General features: G+C 45.0%; 1 protein-coding gene across 3 annotated transcripts in view; it reads left to right on the top strand.

The window, feature by feature from the left end:
• Positions 1-216: 216 nt before the first annotated feature.
• LOC306938705 (potassium voltage-gated channel subfamily KQT member 2-like) overlaps positions 217-20,341 on the top strand; it is a gene marked incomplete at both ends in the record, with an annotated part of 44,350 nt that continues 24,225 nt past the window's right edge. For all 3 annotated transcript variants that reach the window (XM_079522970.1, XM_079522971.1, XM_079522972.1), the window contains 4 exons: positions 217-512; positions 6,652-6,742; positions 7,917-8,043; positions 8,672-8,847. In XM_079522970.1, coding sequence (XP_079379096.1) covers positions 217-512; positions 6,652-6,742; positions 7,917-8,043; positions 8,672-8,847 — 690 coding nt within the window. The remainder of the gene's footprint in view (positions 513-6,651; positions 6,743-7,916; positions 8,044-8,671; positions 8,848-20,341) is intronic.

Here is a 20,341-nt window from a genome sequence, read left to right on the forward strand (position 1 = left end):
AGCGCTTGGATCTTGCAGTCGGTTCTCGAAAGGGACCGGTTCCGACTGCATTCACCAGCACGCGCGCGCGCACGCACGTGCTCACAAACCACAGACAGTCAGTCAGACAGACACACACACGCACCCTGCATAGCTGTAGCTTTATACCGGTGATGCATCCCCGCGGCCAGGACAGGACCAGCTCCCCGGCAGGCTGGTGGACCCGCATCCTTTAGAATGGTGAAGAAACCTCTCAACGGCGGGGTTTACCCGACTCAAGCCGATGAGAAGAAGCACAAAGTCGGGTTCGTCGGTTTGGGTCTGGACCCTGCGGCCCCCGAATCGAGCAAGGACGGGACGCTGCTGATCGCCGCCGGTTCGGAGGACAGCCCCATGAGGCAGAGGGGCAGCATCCTCCGGACCGGGAGACGGAGACCGGCCAAGCAAAACGCCAGTTTTCGCAAACTACAGAATTTCCTCTACAATGCGCTGGAGAGACCGCGGGGATGGGCGTTCATCTACCACGCTTATGTGTAAGAAAGAACCCTGCATGTTTATTATCACTGTCGTCCTGACTTCATTCATGGCCATGCCCCCATCAGCCCATGGCTGGATTTGGTTCCGGAGTTTGGGGGGGTATTTTTGCTTATGTTTGTGTTTAGTTTTTCTTCCGCCAAGACATATGCATAAGGAATACCGTAGGCTAGATTGATTTCTCATACGGTGTGTAACATCAAATGTGATCTGTTGTAGTTCACAACATGACGATGCAGTAGCCGTGCTTTTGCAGGATAGGCTACGTCAGTCAATTTTATAATTATTTGACATCAATAAGTTATTAATTCTACACAAGCCAGGACGGTCTTCTAAAGAAGGCCCATGAGCATGTGATTTCCATTGACTGTAGTTTTGATCGGGCTTGCCATCATGTTGCGGCAATTGTATGCGATCTGATTTCAGCACCACTTGTGTGGTCAGCTCCGTTCACTATACTCTGTCTACAGTAACACACTCTCTGTTCCTTTCATTCTCTTTTATTTCAAAGACCTCCAATTTTTAATTGACTTGCATTTGGCTACGGACCTCCATTTCGATAAGATTTGTATGTATTTTGTATTGTCCTATGTCCAATCTAAGAAATGTGTTATTGTTAGACATCACGCTGGTTATTTGAGCCAAAAGTCCTTTACTGTCTAATGTAGCCTACTGTATATAACAGTGAAACTCGGATAACCATTCTTGTGTATGCATGTAGGCTAAAGTGAGGATGAATTAATGAATCATTTGGGGACCCCCTATACCCTCACTAAGGACCCTTGAGGGTCTCCGGACCCCATATTGTGAACCCCAGACAGTGCAGTCACCTGGTGTGACCTGGACAGTGATCTAATCCAGTGGTTCTCAAAGTGGGGTGCAGGGACCCGTTGGGGTCCTTGAGCAGCTTCCAAATGGACCCTTACAGGTCTGCAACTGTTAGTGTATATGGAACCAAATGCACCCCTAAGAGTCCATTTTGGGTTGATACCCCACATCCTATAGGACTTTCGTCAAATAGTTGTGTTGACCAATTAGCTATTACATGTGCAGTACAATTACCAAGAAAATGTCCATTGGAAGCGTGTTTGTGTGTACACACACACACACACACACACACACACACACACACCAATCTAAGAACAGGTATGGTGACGTAGCCTAACGGGAGACATATTTTGCATTTCAAACATCAGTATATATTGTGATATGATGACAATACCACACTCATTAATCCCAAAGGATGTGTTCTTTACCCAAAAGACCCATAAAATCAGTTAGGCTCTCCCTATTCAGGGAACATCATAATAGGCAAACATTCGGTGAAAAGGGACACGGGGAAGAGCTGTGTGTTATGATTAACAACTCCTGGTGTATACACAGTATACACCATAGGCTGCCGGCCTCTGCTGTCCACATCTGGAATACATCAAGGCTATAACCTTAAAGTTCTCACCAAATTGGATCTACACATCATCACATGCAACACGAGAGGTGGGAGTGTGTTCGATCACTGCTACAACACCACCTTCCCAGAAGCCTGTAAGCCACTGCTCTGACCACCTTTGGCAAATCAGATCACCAGCTCCGTTTAAAGGAGAATTCCATACTAAAAGGCTTTCTTACCTTTCTTTGTAGTTACGTCCCCACCAAAGAGGTCCAGGTGTTATTTTGTGCAAAAGCTCCTTATTGGCTATTTCCCCTACCATAAGCCCTAAATGAATTGCATTGAATTGAATGGGCCTATGGGGTGTTGTGCTAATTCGCTTATTTTTTTTTGTATATATCCTCTCTTCATAATGTAAATAATATCCCAAGCGGCACACTTTACTACTTATTTCGATGGAAATAAGCGAATTAGCACAACACCCCATAGCCCCATTCAATTCAATGCAATTCATTGAGGGCTTATGGTAGGGGAAATAGCCAATAAGGAGTTTTTGCACAAAAAAACACCTGGGCCTCTTTGGTGGGGACGTAACAACTACAACGAAAGGTAAGAAAGGTAAAAAAGCATTCTAACATGGAATTCTCCTTTAACGACGCTCTGCCTATATACCGGCAAAGATTAAAACGAGAGTTGGTCAATCAGAGGGAAGTTCGAATCTGGTCTGAACACCAAGATGCTACACGATACAAGCCTGTTTTGATCACGTGGACTATGTAGGAGAGTTTTTGGCACGCCTCAATGTCAGAGTTCTCAGAAAAAAAGACATTTGGGATTTAACCAAGGCATAAAATATGGATTGACTGTGAGGTTTTGCTGCTGTGGATCTGCACACAACAGTGCCTTCAGCTCTGGGGATCTGGGGACCATCCATGCGGTACTGAAGAGGCCAATCAGGTTTACATGGTCAAACTGGAAGACCAAATAGAGAGTGGTGAAATGATGACCATGTGGCAAGACAATAATGGGCTTCAGAAGGAGAAATAGATGCGTAGAGAACCACTTCAGTAACAGCACCCACCAGCCTGAAGGCCTATTCATAGTCTGGATTTTCGGTGGTGAGGTGACCTCCGCTCCGGTGGTGAGCTGACCACCGGAGCTGAAATAACGTTGAGCGGTGGTGAGAGAAGGGCTGGAGCGGTGGCGGTGGTTTGCTCTTCACCGCGGCTCGTGACGTCATGTTGTAGTTCGGTGGTCACCTAACCACCGAAAATCCAGACTATGTATGAGCCTTGAGTCTGCACCACCGGTGGAGGCCATTCCACTGACCATCTCGGTGGCCGAAGTGCGTAGAGCAGTTAGGACCCTGATGGCAGGAGTGTATGCAGATATTTTTGCAAGCTATGGCCCCCATTGGGACTTCACACCACCCGCACCCAACTTCATGAGGGGAAGAACAAAATCAGTGAATACTGTTTGTTGGTGGACTACAGTTCGGCATTCAACACCATACTGTAGGTCCTACCAGACTTGAGGCAAAGCTCAGAGATCTAGGCCTACTTGTGTGGAGACTAGACTCATGTACAGCTGGACACTGGACTTCCTGGCATGCACCACCAGGTTGTGAGAATGGGCAACATCAGACACTGACCCTCTGCACAGGAGTCCCTCAGGGCTGCCTGCATGTCGAGTCTCCTCTACTCACTTTACACGCACGACTGTGGGGCCACACACAGCTCCAGTGTAATTATCACGTTGGCTGATGACACAACATTGATGGACCTGATCAACAACTACACGATGAGGTCAGATGGTGCCAGGAAAGCATCCTCACTCTCAGTCAAGATCAACAAGACCAAGGTGCAAATCATGAACTTCTGGAGGCCAAGGAGACAGTCAGCACGCCCCATACACATCGACAGTGCTGCAGTGGAGTAGGTCAGTTATTTCACGTTCTTTGGAATACACTCTTTGGAGGACCTCAAAAGGGCCACACACGTCAAAAAGGCTAAGCAACACTTCCACTTCCTTCCTGTAATAATGTGTGTCTTGCTTTTTACTCACAGGCAGCTGATCGATATAGTTCTGTGAAAACGTTGAGTACTGCCTTTTAGTTCAGGTTCAGGTTCATTTATTTGTTTGTCCCCGAGGGGCGATTTGGTGTACAGCAAGCGTCATAACAGGCAGACAACATGAATCACATACAATACTTAACATGGTACACATAAAAACAATAAAAAACAGGATGGTAGTTCAAGTTATCAGTGTAGCATTGAAATTCATATCACAGTGCAAGAACAGAATTGTATACAAGAAGCGACAAAGTTACCGCCTCCTCATATCGGCATTTAAGGCCTGGATAGATACAGGCACGAAGGACAATTTATATCTGTTACTAGTAGTGGCCCCTGGGACCTTTAGGCGAAGGCCAGAAGGGGAGCAGCCTGTATTCAGAGCTGAGGGGATGAGAGTTGTCTGTACAAATGGACTTGGCTTTCTTAAGCACCTGTCTTTGGAATACTTGATCCAGGCTACTGAAATTTACTCTGGCTATCTTTGAGGCCATTTCACAATCCTACTGAGGTGGTTTGTGTCCTTTAGGTTCAGGTTTCCATACCAACAAATTATGGAGAAGGAGATAATTGACTCAATGAAAGCACTGTAGAACAGTTTCATTAAAGATTTATCAACCTGAAAATTGGCAAGCTTCCTCAAACAAAAGAGGCATTGTTGACCTTTTTTACACAGCATTTGACAGTTCACAGCAATTTCAGCTTGTTGTCAAATGTAGTGCCCAAATATTTGTAGGTGGTCACCAACTTGCTCACCATGGACAACACTACTTTGGGGAACTGGGGGGGGGGGGGGGGGGGGGGGGGTCTGCTGAAGTCGACACACATCTCCTTGGTTTTTGCAACATTCAATTGGAGAAAGGCATCCCCACACCAGGAGAGAAAATCCTCAAGAACTTGGCCATGACCAACTTCATCATCATCAAGCAGGCTGACTATGATGGAGTCATCAGCATATTTAACCCATTTTGGGTGGGAACCCCTTTTGGTGTTAGCATTATGTTATGCTTTAGCTATTGAAAAATAGCAGATCTACAAGCTCATAGCACGCCACCGAGTGGCGTGCTATTTTTGAAAAATCGAAGAACGACATAGAAACATAGCTTTTTCAGAAAACTGTCAGGATGTAGAAGACATTTTTAGAATCTGATCTCGGGTCAAAATGGAATCTGTTGGCATGGGGACTCACACAGTCATTTGTGTATAGGATATACAGAAAGGCAGACAATACACAGCCCTGAGGTGAGCCGGTAGAAGATGTTAGTGGGCTGGATAACATTCCATTGACTTTTACCTGTTGTGATCTAATAGTAAGAAAGTCAAGGATCCAGCCTACAAGACCTGCATCTAGACAGAATAATTGTCTACGTTTGTCCGCCAGAACATGAGGCTGTATTGTATTAAAGACTGATGAAAAGTCTACAAAGAGCAGCCTGGCGTGCTTCTTACTGCCTTCTAAATGTTTGTATAGAAGGTTCCGTAAGGTCGAAGGTCGATGAGGCGTCTTGCACGCCTCTCCTGGTTCTGTAGGCAAACTGAAAGGGGTCTAACATAAACTCAGTTTTAACCAGGAGCTCTGTTTTAACCAGCTTTTCAAGTTGGTTGTAGTTGAACTACAAAAATAGCACATGATGTACAGTATACATTTCTTTGTGAAAAGCATAATGAGGAATTGTTTGGTCAGTGTTTTATTCCATGTTCTTATTTGTAGTGCATGTTTGACAGATCGATAAGCGGAACCGGAGTACCTTCATCTGGGTATCATCTGTCCACTTACCCCCTCTCTGTCTCTGTATGGATCATATGAGTATTACTTGTGAAATCTACACCTACATCTGATATTATGAATTTTGACAAGTCAGGGTATACTGAAAATATGAATTACTTTAAAAAAAAAACGGCACACCATTAAATGTACAAATAATGGTGGTGATATAAATTCAATGACCAAAAGCATAAATTAATATAAAAACTAATACTTGTTAGACAGATGATATTGGATTACTTAGACATACGCAAGCTTGTAAGCCAGCACCAAGTTGTATAGCAATTTTAACTAGTTACTAGTTAACTAACTAAATTTTGTAATGGGCGTGGCTAGAGATTCAGGGGCTTGAGCCAGGCTAATTTCACTCCATGACCTCCCTAGGATCTAGGACCTAGATCTAGGACCTAGGATCTAGGACCTATAGATGACATAAGGACGTGATGTTGAAGTTTGGTATTTTGGGGCTCAACTATGCACATCTTTAGGTTGCTGTTGCAGTCAGGAAAGTTACGGGCATGATATCTAAACATCTGTTTGATTTTGTATGATTTACTTGCAGTGGCGTGCACAGATAGACACTAGGGTGCTAGAGCACCCCCTGCCCTTTTGGCAATGTGCCCTTTTGGGGAAAAATAATAAAACTTATTTTGCACAGTGTACACTGTACAGTATGTGGACCGTGGTGACATTGATCAATTCTTGATAAAAAGCTTATAATATATGATTTAGTCCCCACAATCTATAAATCTCACACTATTAAGGCAACTGGCCGGTTCTACGCGCTGCACAAGGTGCCCTTTTTCACTTGAGCACCTGCCCCTCTAAATGTCTGTGCACGCCACTGTGATGTACTGTTTAGTTTCACTTTGTCGTAGTTGAATCTAAACATTGATGTTTGTCTTGTCTTCCAGCTTCCTGTTAGTTTTCTCCTGTCTTATACTCTCAGTGTTTGCCACCATCAAAGAGTTCAAGAACAGCTCGGAGAGTGCCTTGTACATATTGGTATGTTTCTACAAAACATTGCTTACCTTTTACTCATTGAAACCTGCAATCAAGCAACTTAGCCTATGCTGAGATTTAGCCACACAATCTAATAAGGGTGCAACAGTTAATTTAAGTTACCATTTGTATTGATTGTAAAAATAAATAACCAATTTTAGACAGATCTTTTTTTTAACATAGTAGCAAAAAATAGCAGATCTACAAGCTTGTAGATCAGCTATTTTCAATTGTTTTGAATGACCATTGTACACTAAAGTATAATGCTAAAGTGCTTAACCCATTTTGGGCGGGACCCCTTTTGGTGTTTCAAGCATTCTGTTATACTTTAGCTATTGAAAAATAGCAGATCTACAAGCTCATAGCGCGCCACCGAGTGGCACGCTATGAACTTGTAGGTCTGCTATTTTAGAAAAATCGTAAAAATGCGGCACAAATCTTTGAATATGTATATATTCTTTCAGAGCGAATGTTTTTTTTATTTCGACGTCGGGTCTAAATGGGTTAATCAGACTAATCCATTTAGTCAGTTATAAAAACTCAATGTTTTTCCCATTGATTCATTGATATATAATATAAATAACAATTATTGGATTAATTGGAAAAGATAGATAGATATAATAATCGCTAAGAAAATAGCCCTAATCTAATGTTCAAGGTAAAGCCTAACACACTGTAGTATACATACAGTAATAAGAACTGATCTTCAAGCTACAGTAACAACTTGAGGATGAGGTCTTGAGCTTGTCACAATTATTGACATTATTGCCTAATCACAATAATTTGAGATAATCGCAATTATTTTTGCATAATCGTCATACAGTAATCATTTCCATGTTGAAAAATGTTCATACATTTTCAGTTTCCAAAAATACAGCCTGTGTTGTAAGTCTGTAGATCAGCTATTTCCGCCATTTTTAAAAAAAAGTATAAAATTGTTGAATAATGAAGTTATTTGTCACATCTGTCCTGTGAAATTTGTGATCATAAAGCCTAAAAACACCAAATCAAAATTGCATTCATTATGTTGCAATGTTCAAATGCCAAAAACACAATGAAATCATTAATCACAATATGTGTGTGACAATTAATCGTCAACTTCAATTTTTAATCGTGACCTAATCCTATTTGGAGTATATGAAATACGGCGTAACCTAGCAACTCTTTTCCCCGTCAGGAACTCGTAACCATCGTGGTGTTTGGAGTGGAGTACATCGTGAGGATGTGGGCTGCTGGCGCCTGCTGCAGGTACAGAGGTTGGAAAGGCAGGCTGAAGTTTGCCAGGAAACCCTTCAGTGTAATAGGTGAGGAAAATAGGCTGAGCTCACATGGTCACCAACCTTTCCTTTCTCTTTGTCTCCCTTCCCCCCCCCCCCCCATATGTTGTGTTCAGACAGACACGATTCACAAAAGGAACAACTATACTACAACATCATTCACAATACAACAACTATACTACAACATCATTCACAATACAACAACTATACTACAACATCATTCACAATACAACAACTATACTACAACATCATACACAATACAACAACTATACTACAACATCATATACAATACAACAACTATACTACAACAGCATACACAATACAAAACAAATGCTTACATCTGGGGGATGTGGGATTTCATACCTTCTTTTTAATCCTGCAAAATGCATAAAATAGCACCACCAAACAATTTTTAGTTCCAATTGATCCAAACATTTTTCTTGTGATGTTTAGAAATCCGGGTCATGAATTGAAGGGAGAAAGTCTGGGTTTGAAGCAATTGGTGCTAAAAGTGAGAAGTAATTTTGGGAAAAAAACAGTTATGGCCAATATGTATTCTCACTTAAGCAGCAAATAATGGTCTTACTGGTTATATATGGTATATGATTATGTACTGTATATGGTATGTTATTTCTGGGGTTTTGTTTCTCCCCAGACGTCATGGTGCTGATAGCCTCGGTGTCGGTGCTGGCGGCCGGCTCTCAGGGCAACGTCTTCGCCACGTCGGCCATCAGGAGTCTGAGGTTCCTCCAGATCCTCCGGATGCTCCGTATGGACCGCCGCGCAGGCACCTGGAAGCTGCTGGGATCTGTAGTCTATGCCCACAGCAAGGTGGGTGATCTGTAGTCTATGCCCACAGCAAGGTGGGTGATCTGTAGTCTATGCCCACAGCAAGGTGGGTGATCTGTAGTCTATGCCCACAGCAAGGTGGGTGATCTGTAGTCTATGCCCACAGCAAGGTGAAGTTTGATCTGTAGTCTATGCCCACAGCAAGGTGGGTGATCTGTAGTCTATGCCCACAGCAAGGTGAAGTTTGATCTGTAGTCTATGCCCACAGCAAGGTGAAGTTTGATAGATTATTTCTTCTCCAACCATTTTAATGTCATGGACCCCCAGTTTGATATGCAATAGTCAGAGGGAGCAGGAGACATGTGGACGACTCTGCTTGCTTTGCTGAGATTTTATACAGGATGGGTTGATACAGAATGGGTTAGGGAAGAAAGTGTGTGTGTGTGTGTGTGTGTGTGTGTGTGTGTGTGTGTGTGTGTGTGTGTGTGTGTGTGTGTGTGTGTGTGTGTGTGTGTGTGTGTGTGTGTGTGTGTGTGTGTGTGTGTGTGTGTGTGTGTGTGTGTGTGTGTGTGTGTGTGTGTGTGTGTGTGTGAATAGAATAGACTGATGTTTCTGACTCGGAGTCTAATCGCTCCTAATGGACAACATTCAAAAGATCTGAGCTTTGTAGCTCATCTCTGAGTACAGGCTGAACAGTTGCATAATAAGTGGAGATACTGAAGGCCTAGGTGTCTAATGGCTGAAGGCCTAGGTGTCTCATGGCTGAAGACCTAGATGTCTCATGGCTGAAGGCCTAGGTGTCTCATGGCTGAAGGCCTAGGTGTCTCATGGCTGAAGGCCTAGGTGTCTCTTGGCTGAAGGCCTAGGTGTCTCATGGCTGAAGGCCTAGGTGTCTCATGGCTGAAGGCCTAGGTGTCTCATGGCTGAAGGCCTAGGTGTCTCATGGCTGAAGGCCTAGGTGTCTCATGGCTGAAGGCCTAGGTGTCTCATGGCTGAAGGCCTAGGTGTCTCATGGCTGAAGGCCTAGGTGTCTCATGGCTGAAGGCCTAGGTGTCTCATGGCTGAAGGCCTAGGTGTCTCATGGCTGAAGGCCTAGGTGTCTCATGGCTGAAGGCCTAGGTGTCTCATGGCTGAAGGCCTAGGTGTCTCATGGCTGAAGGCCTAGGTGTCTCATGGCTGAAGGCCTAGGTGTCTCATGGCTGAAGGCCTAGGTGTCTCATGGCTGAAGGCCTAGGTGTCTCATGGCTGAAGGCCTAGGTGTCTCATGGCTGAAGGCCTAGGTGTCTCATGGCTGAAGGCCTAGGTGTCTCATGGCTGAAGGCCTAGGTGTCTCATGGCTGAAGGCCTAGGTGTCTCATGGCTGAAGGCCTAGGTGTCTCATGGCTGATAGCCTCGGAAACCCAGACGTTTTTATTTCCAGGGAGAAAAAAAAATCTGGGTCCGAGTCCACTTCAATTCGGCATAGAGTAGTGCAAACGTTGATCACTCTCTGCTGATTTCTGATCGTCTGCACCTTTGTTAAATTGACGCACACCCGTACACACGCACACTCCTCTCTCTCTCTGTCGCTCTAATGAATTAGTCTCATGTCCAGCAGCTACGCACAGTTTCTTCCGGTGGATCCTGCCGGGAGCTGCCTATGCCATATAAAGCATAGGTGTGCTCCAATATATGGCTGAAGGCCTAGGTGTCTCTTGGCTGAAGGCCTAGGTGTCTCTTGGCTGAAGGCCTAGGTGTCTCTTGGCTGAAGGCCTAGGTGTCTCATGGCTGAAGGCCTAGGTGTCTCTAGGTGTCTCATGGCTGAAGGCCTAGGTGTCTCTTGGCTGAAGGCCTAGGTGTCTCTTGGCTGAAGGCCTAGGTGTCTCTTGGCTGAAGGCCTAGGTGTCTCATGGCTGAAGGCCTAGGTGTCTCATGGCTGAAGGCCTAGGTGTCTCATGGCTGAAGGCCTAGGTGTCTCATGGCTGAAGGCCTAGGTGTCTCATGGCTGAAGGCCTAGGTGTCTCATGGGCCAACTCACACGGCCAGCAGCATGAGCAAGTTAGGTTACACGTGCGGGCGGCACGTGAGAACTGTGCACAAACAAACAACACATGAGCTACGAGCACAAGCAAGCAGACATGAACGTCTTAGAAGGGAAAAGCACATACAGAAGTGAAGACACAGAAACATTGAGCCAGCTGTAGACATCTGGAGAGCCATCAATCTCAGCGGTACGTCGATGTGTGTGTGTGTGCGTGCGGGTGCCCGCACGGCGTACTGATGCAACCCAAGAAAATAGTACAGAGTGTAGTTATCCCAGGACGGGACGGCAGGACGTTATCCCAGGACGGGACGGCAGTGCAAGAAGTTGCCAATGCAATGCACCATATTACAGTGGCCAAAATATTAGTAGGTCATGCCAAAGATTTGGGAAAAACAACAGAAGAACGGGGGCGTACAAGACGGGGAAAAGAGCGAATTGGCAGGGAATGGAACAAGAGTGGCAAAAACAAGGACGGGCAGGACGGACAGTAAGGGTTGAGAGAACAATATAAAAGGCTCTGGAGATTAAGACTCTGGGCACCTTTCTTCCGATGCAGCCGAAGGCCATGCTTCTCTGAATGCTGTTCTTTACTCTGCACTATTATGAATAAACTGGGACTACTAGTGTGTGTGTGTGTGTGTGTGTGTGTGTGTGTGTGTGTGTGTGTGTGTGTGTGTGTGTGTGTGTGTGTGTGTGTGTGTGTGTGTGTGTGTGTGTGTGTGTGTGTGTGTGTGTGTGTGTGTGTGTGTGTGTGTGTGTGTGTGTGTGTGTGTGTGTGTGTGTGAAAACACATTTTGAGATTTTTAAAGCCTTTTGAAATCCTAACAATAATATAATGCTTGTATTAATGGAACATCACGGTTTGTTTTTTGAGTGGTGCAACCACTCCCTTACGGAGTTGTGTGGCTGGGTGGGTCTGAGCACGAAAATAGCATGGTTGGTTTTTCACACAAACGCACATGCACGTATTAACTGTATATATGATTTCTCAACCGTTTCGGACGCGGGGCAGCACGCCGGAACCGGCCCGGCCCCCTGGGCGCATTCTTGTGGGTCTGGAACCCCCCCGGGGACCCCCACACAGAGTTGCACCACTCACTTCTCATCATCAAATCACGGGTGTGATTTTTCTCAACAGCGAGCAAGCAAATACCAGTGACATTCTAGCAATACAAATGAAAGCTTGTATTTGATTTCCTGATCTGATCGGATATCAAACTGATCCCAATCCTGTTTTTTGGATTTGAACTACCCAAACTCCTAATCTGATCCACTCGGATACAGGGATTAAACGTTTTGAACACTTGAGCGCAGGAGATGTGCTGCCAGTTGATAAGAGTCTCACATTTGGTACATCTAATCTAATCCATCGAAGCCATTTTGGGTTTTGCAGATAAAATAACTCAGCCATACAGCCTTCAAGCACTTTGATAACCTTGTTTGATAACAACATGTGTATCATCTGCAGTGAGTAGAGTAGTCTGGGGGAGGATTTATCTTAATGATAAATGTCCTACCCAGCCAGGGAAGAGGTGCTGTAGGCGGCCCATTGCTAGAGCCAATTGCTTAATAGTAATACGTATATGGAAGAGCATTGGCCCTGTCTATTCCCACTGTGAAGGGGAATGTTGCTCGGTAACGGTTCCTATAGATCTCATACCCTGACCCATTTGACGGCAACTGTAGCCGGGAAGGGCATGGCTTACGCTATCCCATTGTCCCGCATCAGTTGTTTCACCATGTATTATGCTTTGTGTTTCTTCATCACGACTGATGAGAAATCACAGTAGAATGACAGCCACTGTATGTAAAATGCCATCTTCACTGTTTCCATCACTCTGCTTGTCTCTGGATGTAGCGTCGGCCTGAATGTTTTATTTTTACATTTCACGTCTGGTTTTGGTGCCAGAAAGCCGTGCACTCTTTCCAGGTTTAAGCTCCTGGCTTTGGTAGTCGGATCTTGAGGGCTCGGGGCAGCATTGATTCAAAATAAATCCACTGGCTCTCCTGCCATCAGCCAAGCCAATGACCTCAATATTCAGGCGCCTGCTGTAGTTATAAAAAGAAAGCAGGGGCTCGCAACTCACTTTAAGATGCTCCAAATTTTATTTTGCGACAGGCAGGCAGAAAATACGACGTTTCGACCTCACGGTCTTTGCCATACTTGGCAGTGTGTCAGTGTGCGTGGTGTTTAAATAAGTGTGTGAGGGTTGTTACCTTGTCTTACCCGGCCATGTATGTCTGAGCAACGGGTGAGTCTTACCCGGCCATGTATGTCTGAGCAACGGGTGAGTCTTAACTGGCCATGTATGTCTGAGCAACGGGTGAGTCTTACCCGGCCATGTATGTCTGAGCAACGGGTGAGTCTTAACTGGCCATGTATGTCTGAGCAACGGGTGAGTCTTAACTGGCCATGTATGTCTGAGCAACGGGTGAGTCTTAACTGGCCATGTATGTCTGAGCAACGGGTGAGTCTTACCTGGCCATGTATGTCTGAGCAACGGGTGAGTCTTACCTGGCCATGTATGTCTGAGCAACGGGTGAGTCTTACCCGGCCATGTATGTCTGAGCAACGGGTGAGTCTTACCTGGCCATGTATGTCTGAGCAACGGGTGAGTCTTACCTGGCCATGTATGTCTGAGCAACGGGTGAGTCTTACCCGGCCATGTATGTCTGAGCAACGGGTGAGTCTTACCTGGCCATGTATGTCTGAGCAACGGGTGAGTCTTAACTGGCCATGTACTGTATGTCAGACTATGGTACTTCGGACTAACATATGCACCCCGATTGGGTGTGAGTAGCTGCTGCTCCACATGGGCAGACAGACAACAATACCTTCGTAGACTGATTGCATGGGGGTAGGGATGGGTCCCGAGGTTCGGGACCCATCCCTACCTGGGGGTATTCACTTTAACGGAGCCTCTTGTACTGTACCTGGTCTTGTCATTCAAAGACCTGATCGCCTGGGTGCAGTACTTAGTTTTAGACAATACTTATTTTAGACTAAGTAGCTTGAAGTAGCTACTACAGAGCCTGTTGCCCTTGGCCTTGTGGATGGCGAACCACTTACCAAGTGGCAGCATCTGAAACGGTCCGTTTGGGATAGTTAAGATCTTTGATGAGTCTACCGGCTTAGCTGTCCTGAAGGGAGGGAAACTCTCATCTGATGTGCTGAGCTGTCTGTAAGATTCTCTGCTATTGTATGTACAGTATGTACGACTAGCTCCGCCACTGTGGCCACAATAAATCTCTGCAACAGAATTGCTCCCTGATGAACATCGTTACCTGCTCCCTTTCACCTATTGTAGCAAGAACTATAAATCAGGAGAATGCCTATTGACTGTGAGAGCTCCAGTCATTATGAAGCTGGAAAATAGCCTCTATCCTCCACCTAACAGAGGTTAGCAGTTGACTTTTTCTTTACGCACACAAATGGGAAAATACTGTACTCTTCTGCAATATACTCTAATTTAGTTGAAGTACTATTTCTAATGCTTTATTCAGGGTTAAAGCATAAAGTAAAAGATATTTCTAATGCACTTTTTAATTAGAATGAAAGGGGTCAACACAATGTTTTTGAAGACATTAAACGTTAATCATTCAAATGAGATTAAATAAAAAGATTTGACATGAAACTGAGAGCAAATTACCCAATCGTGTGCACAACAACTTTACTCAAGCCAGCGATCTACAGAGCCTTGATCATTTCTACCACACAGTTGGGTTCATCAGTCACTTCTGTTGCTTCTGACAGTTAAGGTCCTTGCACACGTTTTTCAGATTTTTAGCAGCGTTTTTTCGCCGGTTTTCTGAAAAACGCATCCAATGAATGTATTACATCAAAACAAGGAAGGCAGTCTGATACAGGTAAACTAATCCAAAAAAGGGAGCAGGCAATATAGCCCCCTGTATGTATTGACATATCTGCTGATTTGTGCTGATGTTGGGCAATTATTGATTACAAAATGCACTGTATGGGCATAACAACATATAATATAATGGAACAGTGCACTACAGATGTGCCGTTTGTCTTGATAGACAAGAGACATATATACCATGCATGGTGCATGCAGTCAGTTGCAGTCGTACAGATTGAGCAGCTGTCGGCTCTGAGCAAATATTGCTGAAGTGAAAAATCTATACATAGTGCAAAAAGTATGGTGGTGTGCAAAACCCATGCATATTGCAAGGACATGCTATTGTGTGACCTCTGCAGAGCCTGAGGTCGACTAGGACCCCCCCCCCCCCCCCCCCACACACACACACACACACACACACATACACATACACATACACATACACACAGTCAGGTGGTCTTTAGGCATTTGGTTAATGAGCCTTGTGAAATTAATGTGTTGCTGAAACTGTTCCTCTAACTGGTCAGCATGTTATGGAGGGGGTGGTTTGTTGTTTTAATCATTAATTGCGAACGCAGTGAGCATTTACTATGAGACCCAGCAGATCACGTCTGTGTGTGTGTCTGTGTGTCACGCTGTAACACCACCCGCCCACCACCAGAGGGCGCAGCTGTATCACACACAAAAACACACACACACATGCACGCACGCACACACACACACACGCACGCAGGCACGCACGCACGCACACACACACACACAAACAACTTAACTTAAAAAAAAACTTAACTTAAAAAAAAACTTAAAGAAAAAACTTAAAAAAAAAAACCTAAAAAAGAAACACGCACGCACGCACACATACACACACTAAAAAAATAACTTGAAAAAACATTTAATTTAAAACAACTTAACTTAAAAAAAACGTTAAAAAGTACGTAATTTATTCTAATTGTTATTGCAATTTACGAGCTGCGTTCGCTTCCCGCGTTTGCGCGTCTTACTTGTAGTAGCAGCCTTTTACTAAAGGATGGACTTTATTGATTGTGGTCTTATATTCTTCATGTCTCTGCCCCATAAAGCAGGACTGGTCTTATATTCGTCATGTCTCTGCCCCATAAAGCAGGACTGGTCTTATATTCTTCATGTCTCTGCCCCATAAAGCAGGACTGGTCTTATATTCTTCATGTCTCTGCCCCATAAAGCAGGACTGGTCTTATATTCTTCATGTCTCTGCCCCATAAAGCAGGACTGGTCTTATATTTATATTCTTCATGTCTCTGCCCCATAAAGCAGGACTGGTCTTATATTCGTCATGTCTCTGCCCCATAAAGCAGGACTGGTCTTATATTCGTCATGTCTCTGCCCCATAAAGCAGGACTGGTCTTATATTCGTCTTGTCTCTGCCCCATAAAGCAGGACTGGTCTTATATTCGTCATGTCTCTGCCCCATAAAGCAGGACTGGTCTTATATTCGTCATGTCTCTGCCCCATAAAGCAGGACTGGTCTTATATTCGTCATGTCTCTGCCCCATAAAGCAGGACTGGTCTTATATTCTTCATGTCTCTGCCCCATAAAGCAGGACTGGTCTTATATTCGTCATGTCTCTGCCCCATAAAGCAGGACTGGTCTTATATTCGTCTTGTCTCTGCCCCATAAAGCAGGACTGGTCTTATATTCTTCATGTCTCTGCCCCATAAAGCAGGACTGGTCTTATATTCGTCATGTCTCTGCCCCATAAAGCAGGACTGGTCTTATATTCTTCATGTCTCTGCCCCATAAAGCAGGACTGGTCTTATATTCTTCATGTCTCTGCCCCATAAAGCAGGACTGGTCTTATATTCGTCATGTCTCTGCCCCATAAAGCAGGACTGGTCTTATATTCTTCATGTCTCTGCCCCATAAAGCAGGACTGGTCTTATATTTATATTCTTCATGTCTCTGCCCCATAAAGCAGGACTGGTCTTATATTCGTCATGTCTCTGCCCCATAAAGCAGGACTGGTCTTATATTCGTCATGTCTCTGCCCCATAAAGCAGGACTGGTCTTATATTCGTCTTGTCTCTGCCCCATAAAGCAGGACTGGTCTTATATTTGTCATGTCTCTGCCCCATAAAGCAGGACTGGTCTTATATTCGTCATGTCTCTGCCCCATAAAGCAGGACTGGTCTTATATTCGTCATGTCTCTGCCCCATAAAGCAGGACTGGTCTTATATTCGTCTTGTCTCTGCCCCATAAAGCAGGACTGGTCTTATATTCGTCATGTCTCTGCCCCATAAAGCAGGACTGGTCTTATATTCGTCATGTCTCTGCCCCATAAAGCAGGACTGGTCTTATATTCTTCATGTCTCTGCCCCATAAAGCAGGACTGGTCTTATATTCTTCATGTCTCTGCCCCATAAAGCAGGACTGGTCTTATATTCGTCTTGTCTCTGCCCCATAAAGCAGGACTGGTCTTATATTCTTCATGTCTCTGCCCCATAAAGCAGGACTGGTCTTATATTCTTCATGTCTCTGCCCCATAAAGCAGGACTAATTTTACAATGGAGTTGAAGATTCTGATTTTTGTTTTTTGCTGTATCTCTCTAGAGCGCCAGATGTTCTTGAGCAGTAGAAATGCTGTCCTAGCCTTCCCTATCCTCGCTTTCACATCTAAATGCTGTCCTAGCCTTCCCTATCCTCTCTTTCACATCTAAATGCTGTCCTAGCCTTCCCTATCCTCGCTTTCACATCTAAATGCTGTCCTAGCCTTCCCTATCCTCTCTTTCACATCTAAATGCTGTCCTAGCCTTCCCTATCCTCGCTTTCACATCTAAATGCTGTCCTAGCCTTCCCTATCCTCGCTTTCACATCTAAATGCTGTCCTAGCCTTCCCTATCCTCGCTTTCACATCTAAATGCTGTCCTAGCCTTCCCTATCCTCTCTTTCACATCTAAATGCTGTCCTAGCCTTCCCTATCCTCGCTTTCACATCTAAATGCTGTCCTAGCCTTCCCTATCCTCGCTTTCACATCTAAATGCTGTCCTAGCCTTCCCTATCCTCGCTTTCACATCTAAATGCTGTCCTAGCCTTCCCTATCCTCGCTTTCACATCTAAATGCTGTCCTAGCCTTCCCTATCCTCTCTTTCACATCTAAATGCTGTCCTAGCCTTCCCTATCCTCGCTTTCACATCTAAATGCTGTCCTAGCCTTCCCTATCCTCGCTTTCACATCTAAATGCTGTCCTAGCCTTCCCTATCCTCTCTTTCACATCTAAATGCTGTCCTAGCCTTCCCTATCCTCGCTTTCACATCTAAATGCTGTCCTAGCCTTCCCTATCCTCGCTTTCACATCTAAATGCTGTCCTAGCCTTCCCTATCCTCGCTTTCACATCTAAATGCTGTCCTAGCCTTTCCCTATCCTCGCTTTCACATTTAAAATGCTGTCCTAGCCTTCCCTATCCTCGCTTTCACATCTAAATGCTGTCCTAGCCTTCCCTATCCTCGCTTTCACATCTAAATGCTGTCCTAGCCTTCCCTATCCTCGCTTTCACATCTAAATGCTGTCCTAGCCTTCCCTATCCTCGCTTTCACATCTAAATGCTGTCCTAGCCTTCCCTATCCTCGCTTTCACATCTAAATGCTGTCCTAGCCTTCCCTATCCTCTCTTTCACATCTAAATGCTGTCCTAGCCTTCCCTATCCTCGCTTTCACATCTAAATGCTCGTCCTAGCCTTCCCTATCCTCGCTTTCACATCTAAATGCTGTCCTAGCCTTCCCTATCCTCTCTTTCACATCTAAATGCTGTCCTAGCCTTCCTATCCTCGCTTTCACATCTAAATGCTGTCCTAGCCTTCCCTATCCTCGCTTTCACATCTAAATGCTGTCCTAGCCTTCCCTATCCTCGCTTTCACATCTAAATGCTGTCCTAGCCTTCCCTATCCTCGCTTTCACATCTAAATGCTGTCCTAGCCTTCCCTATCCTCTCTTTCACATCTAAATGCTGTCCTAGCCTTCCCTATCCTCGCTTTCACATCTAAATGCTGTCCTAGCCTTCCCTATCCTCGCTTTCACATCTAAATGCTGTCCTAGCCTTCCCTATCCCTCGCTTTCACATCTAAATGCTGTCCTAGCCTTCCCTATCCTCTCTTTCACATCTAAATGCTGTCCTAGCCTTCCCTATCCTCGCTTTCACATCTAAATGCTGTCCTAGCCTTCCCTATCCTCGCTTTCACATCTAAATGCTGTCCTAGCCTTCCCTATCCTCGCTTTCACATCTAAATGCTGTCCTAGCCTTCCCTATCCTCGCTTTCACATCTAAATGCTGTCCTAGCCTTCCCTATCCTCTCTTTCACATCTAAATGCTGTCCTAGCCTTCCCTATCCTCGCTTTCACATCTAAATGCTGTCCTAGCCTTCCCTATCCTCGCTTTCACATCTAAATGCTGTCCTAGCCCTTCCCTATCCTCGCTTTCACATCTAAATGCTGTCCTAGCCTTCCCTATCCTCGCTTTCACATCTAAATGCTGTCCTAGCCTTCCCTATCCTCTCTTTTCAGCATCTAAATGCTGTCCTAGCCTTCCCTATCCTCGCTTTCACATCTAAATGCTGTCCTAGCCTTCCCTATCCTCGCTTTCACATCTAAATGCTGTCCTAGCCTTCCCTATCCTCTCTTTCACATCTAAATGCTGTCCTAGCCTTCCCTATCCTCTGCTTTCACATCTAAATGCTGTCCTAGCCTTCCCTATCCTCGCTTTCACATCTAAATGCTGTCCTAGCCTTCCCTATCCTCGCTTTCACATCTAAATGCTGTCCTAGCCTTCCCTATCCTCGCTTTCACATCTTAAATGCTGTCCTAGCCTTCCCTATCCTCGCTTTCACATCTAAATGCTGTCCTAGCCTTCCCTATCCTCGCTTTCACATCTAAATGCTGTCCTAGCCTTCCCTATCCTCGCTTTCACATCTAAATGCTGTCCTACCCTATCCTCGCTTTCACATCTAAATGCTGTCCTAGCCTTCCCTATCCTCTCTTTCACATCTAAATGCTGTCCTAGCCTTCCCTATCCTCGCTTTCACATCTAAATGCTGTCCTAGCCTTCCCTATCCTCGCTTTCACATCTAAATGCTGTCCTAGCCTTCCCTATCCTCTCTTTCACATCTAAATGCTGTCCTAGCCTTCCCTATCCTCTCTTTCACATCTAAATGCTGTCCTAGCCTTCCCTATCCTCGCTTTCACATCTAAATGCTGTCCTAGCCTTCCCTATCCTCGCTTTCACATCTAAATGCTGTCCTAGCCTTCCCTATCCTCTCTTTCACATCTAAATGCTGTCCTAGCCTTCCCTATCCTCTCTTTCACATCTAAATGCTGTCCTAGCCTTCCCTATCCTCGCTTTCACATCTAAATGCTGTCCTAGCCTTCCCTATCCTCGCTTTCACATCTAAATGCTGTCCTAGCCTTCCCTATCCTCGCTTTCACATCTAAATGCTGTCCTAGCCTTCCCTATCCTCGCTTTCACATCTAAATGCTGTCCTAGCCTTCCCTATCCTCGCTTTCACATCTAAATGCTGTCCTAGCCTTCCCTATCCTCGCTTTCACATCTAAATGCTGTCCTAGCCTTCCCTATCCTCTCTTTCACATCTGCATCCGTACCACCCTGACTGTTAATAATAGTCTGCAATA

Source organism: Electrona antarctica (genome assembly GCF_951216825.1).
Source record: "Electrona antarctica genome assembly, chromosome: 2".
Taxonomy (NCBI): Eukaryota; Metazoa; Chordata; class Actinopteri; order Myctophiformes; family Myctophidae; genus Electrona; species Electrona antarctica.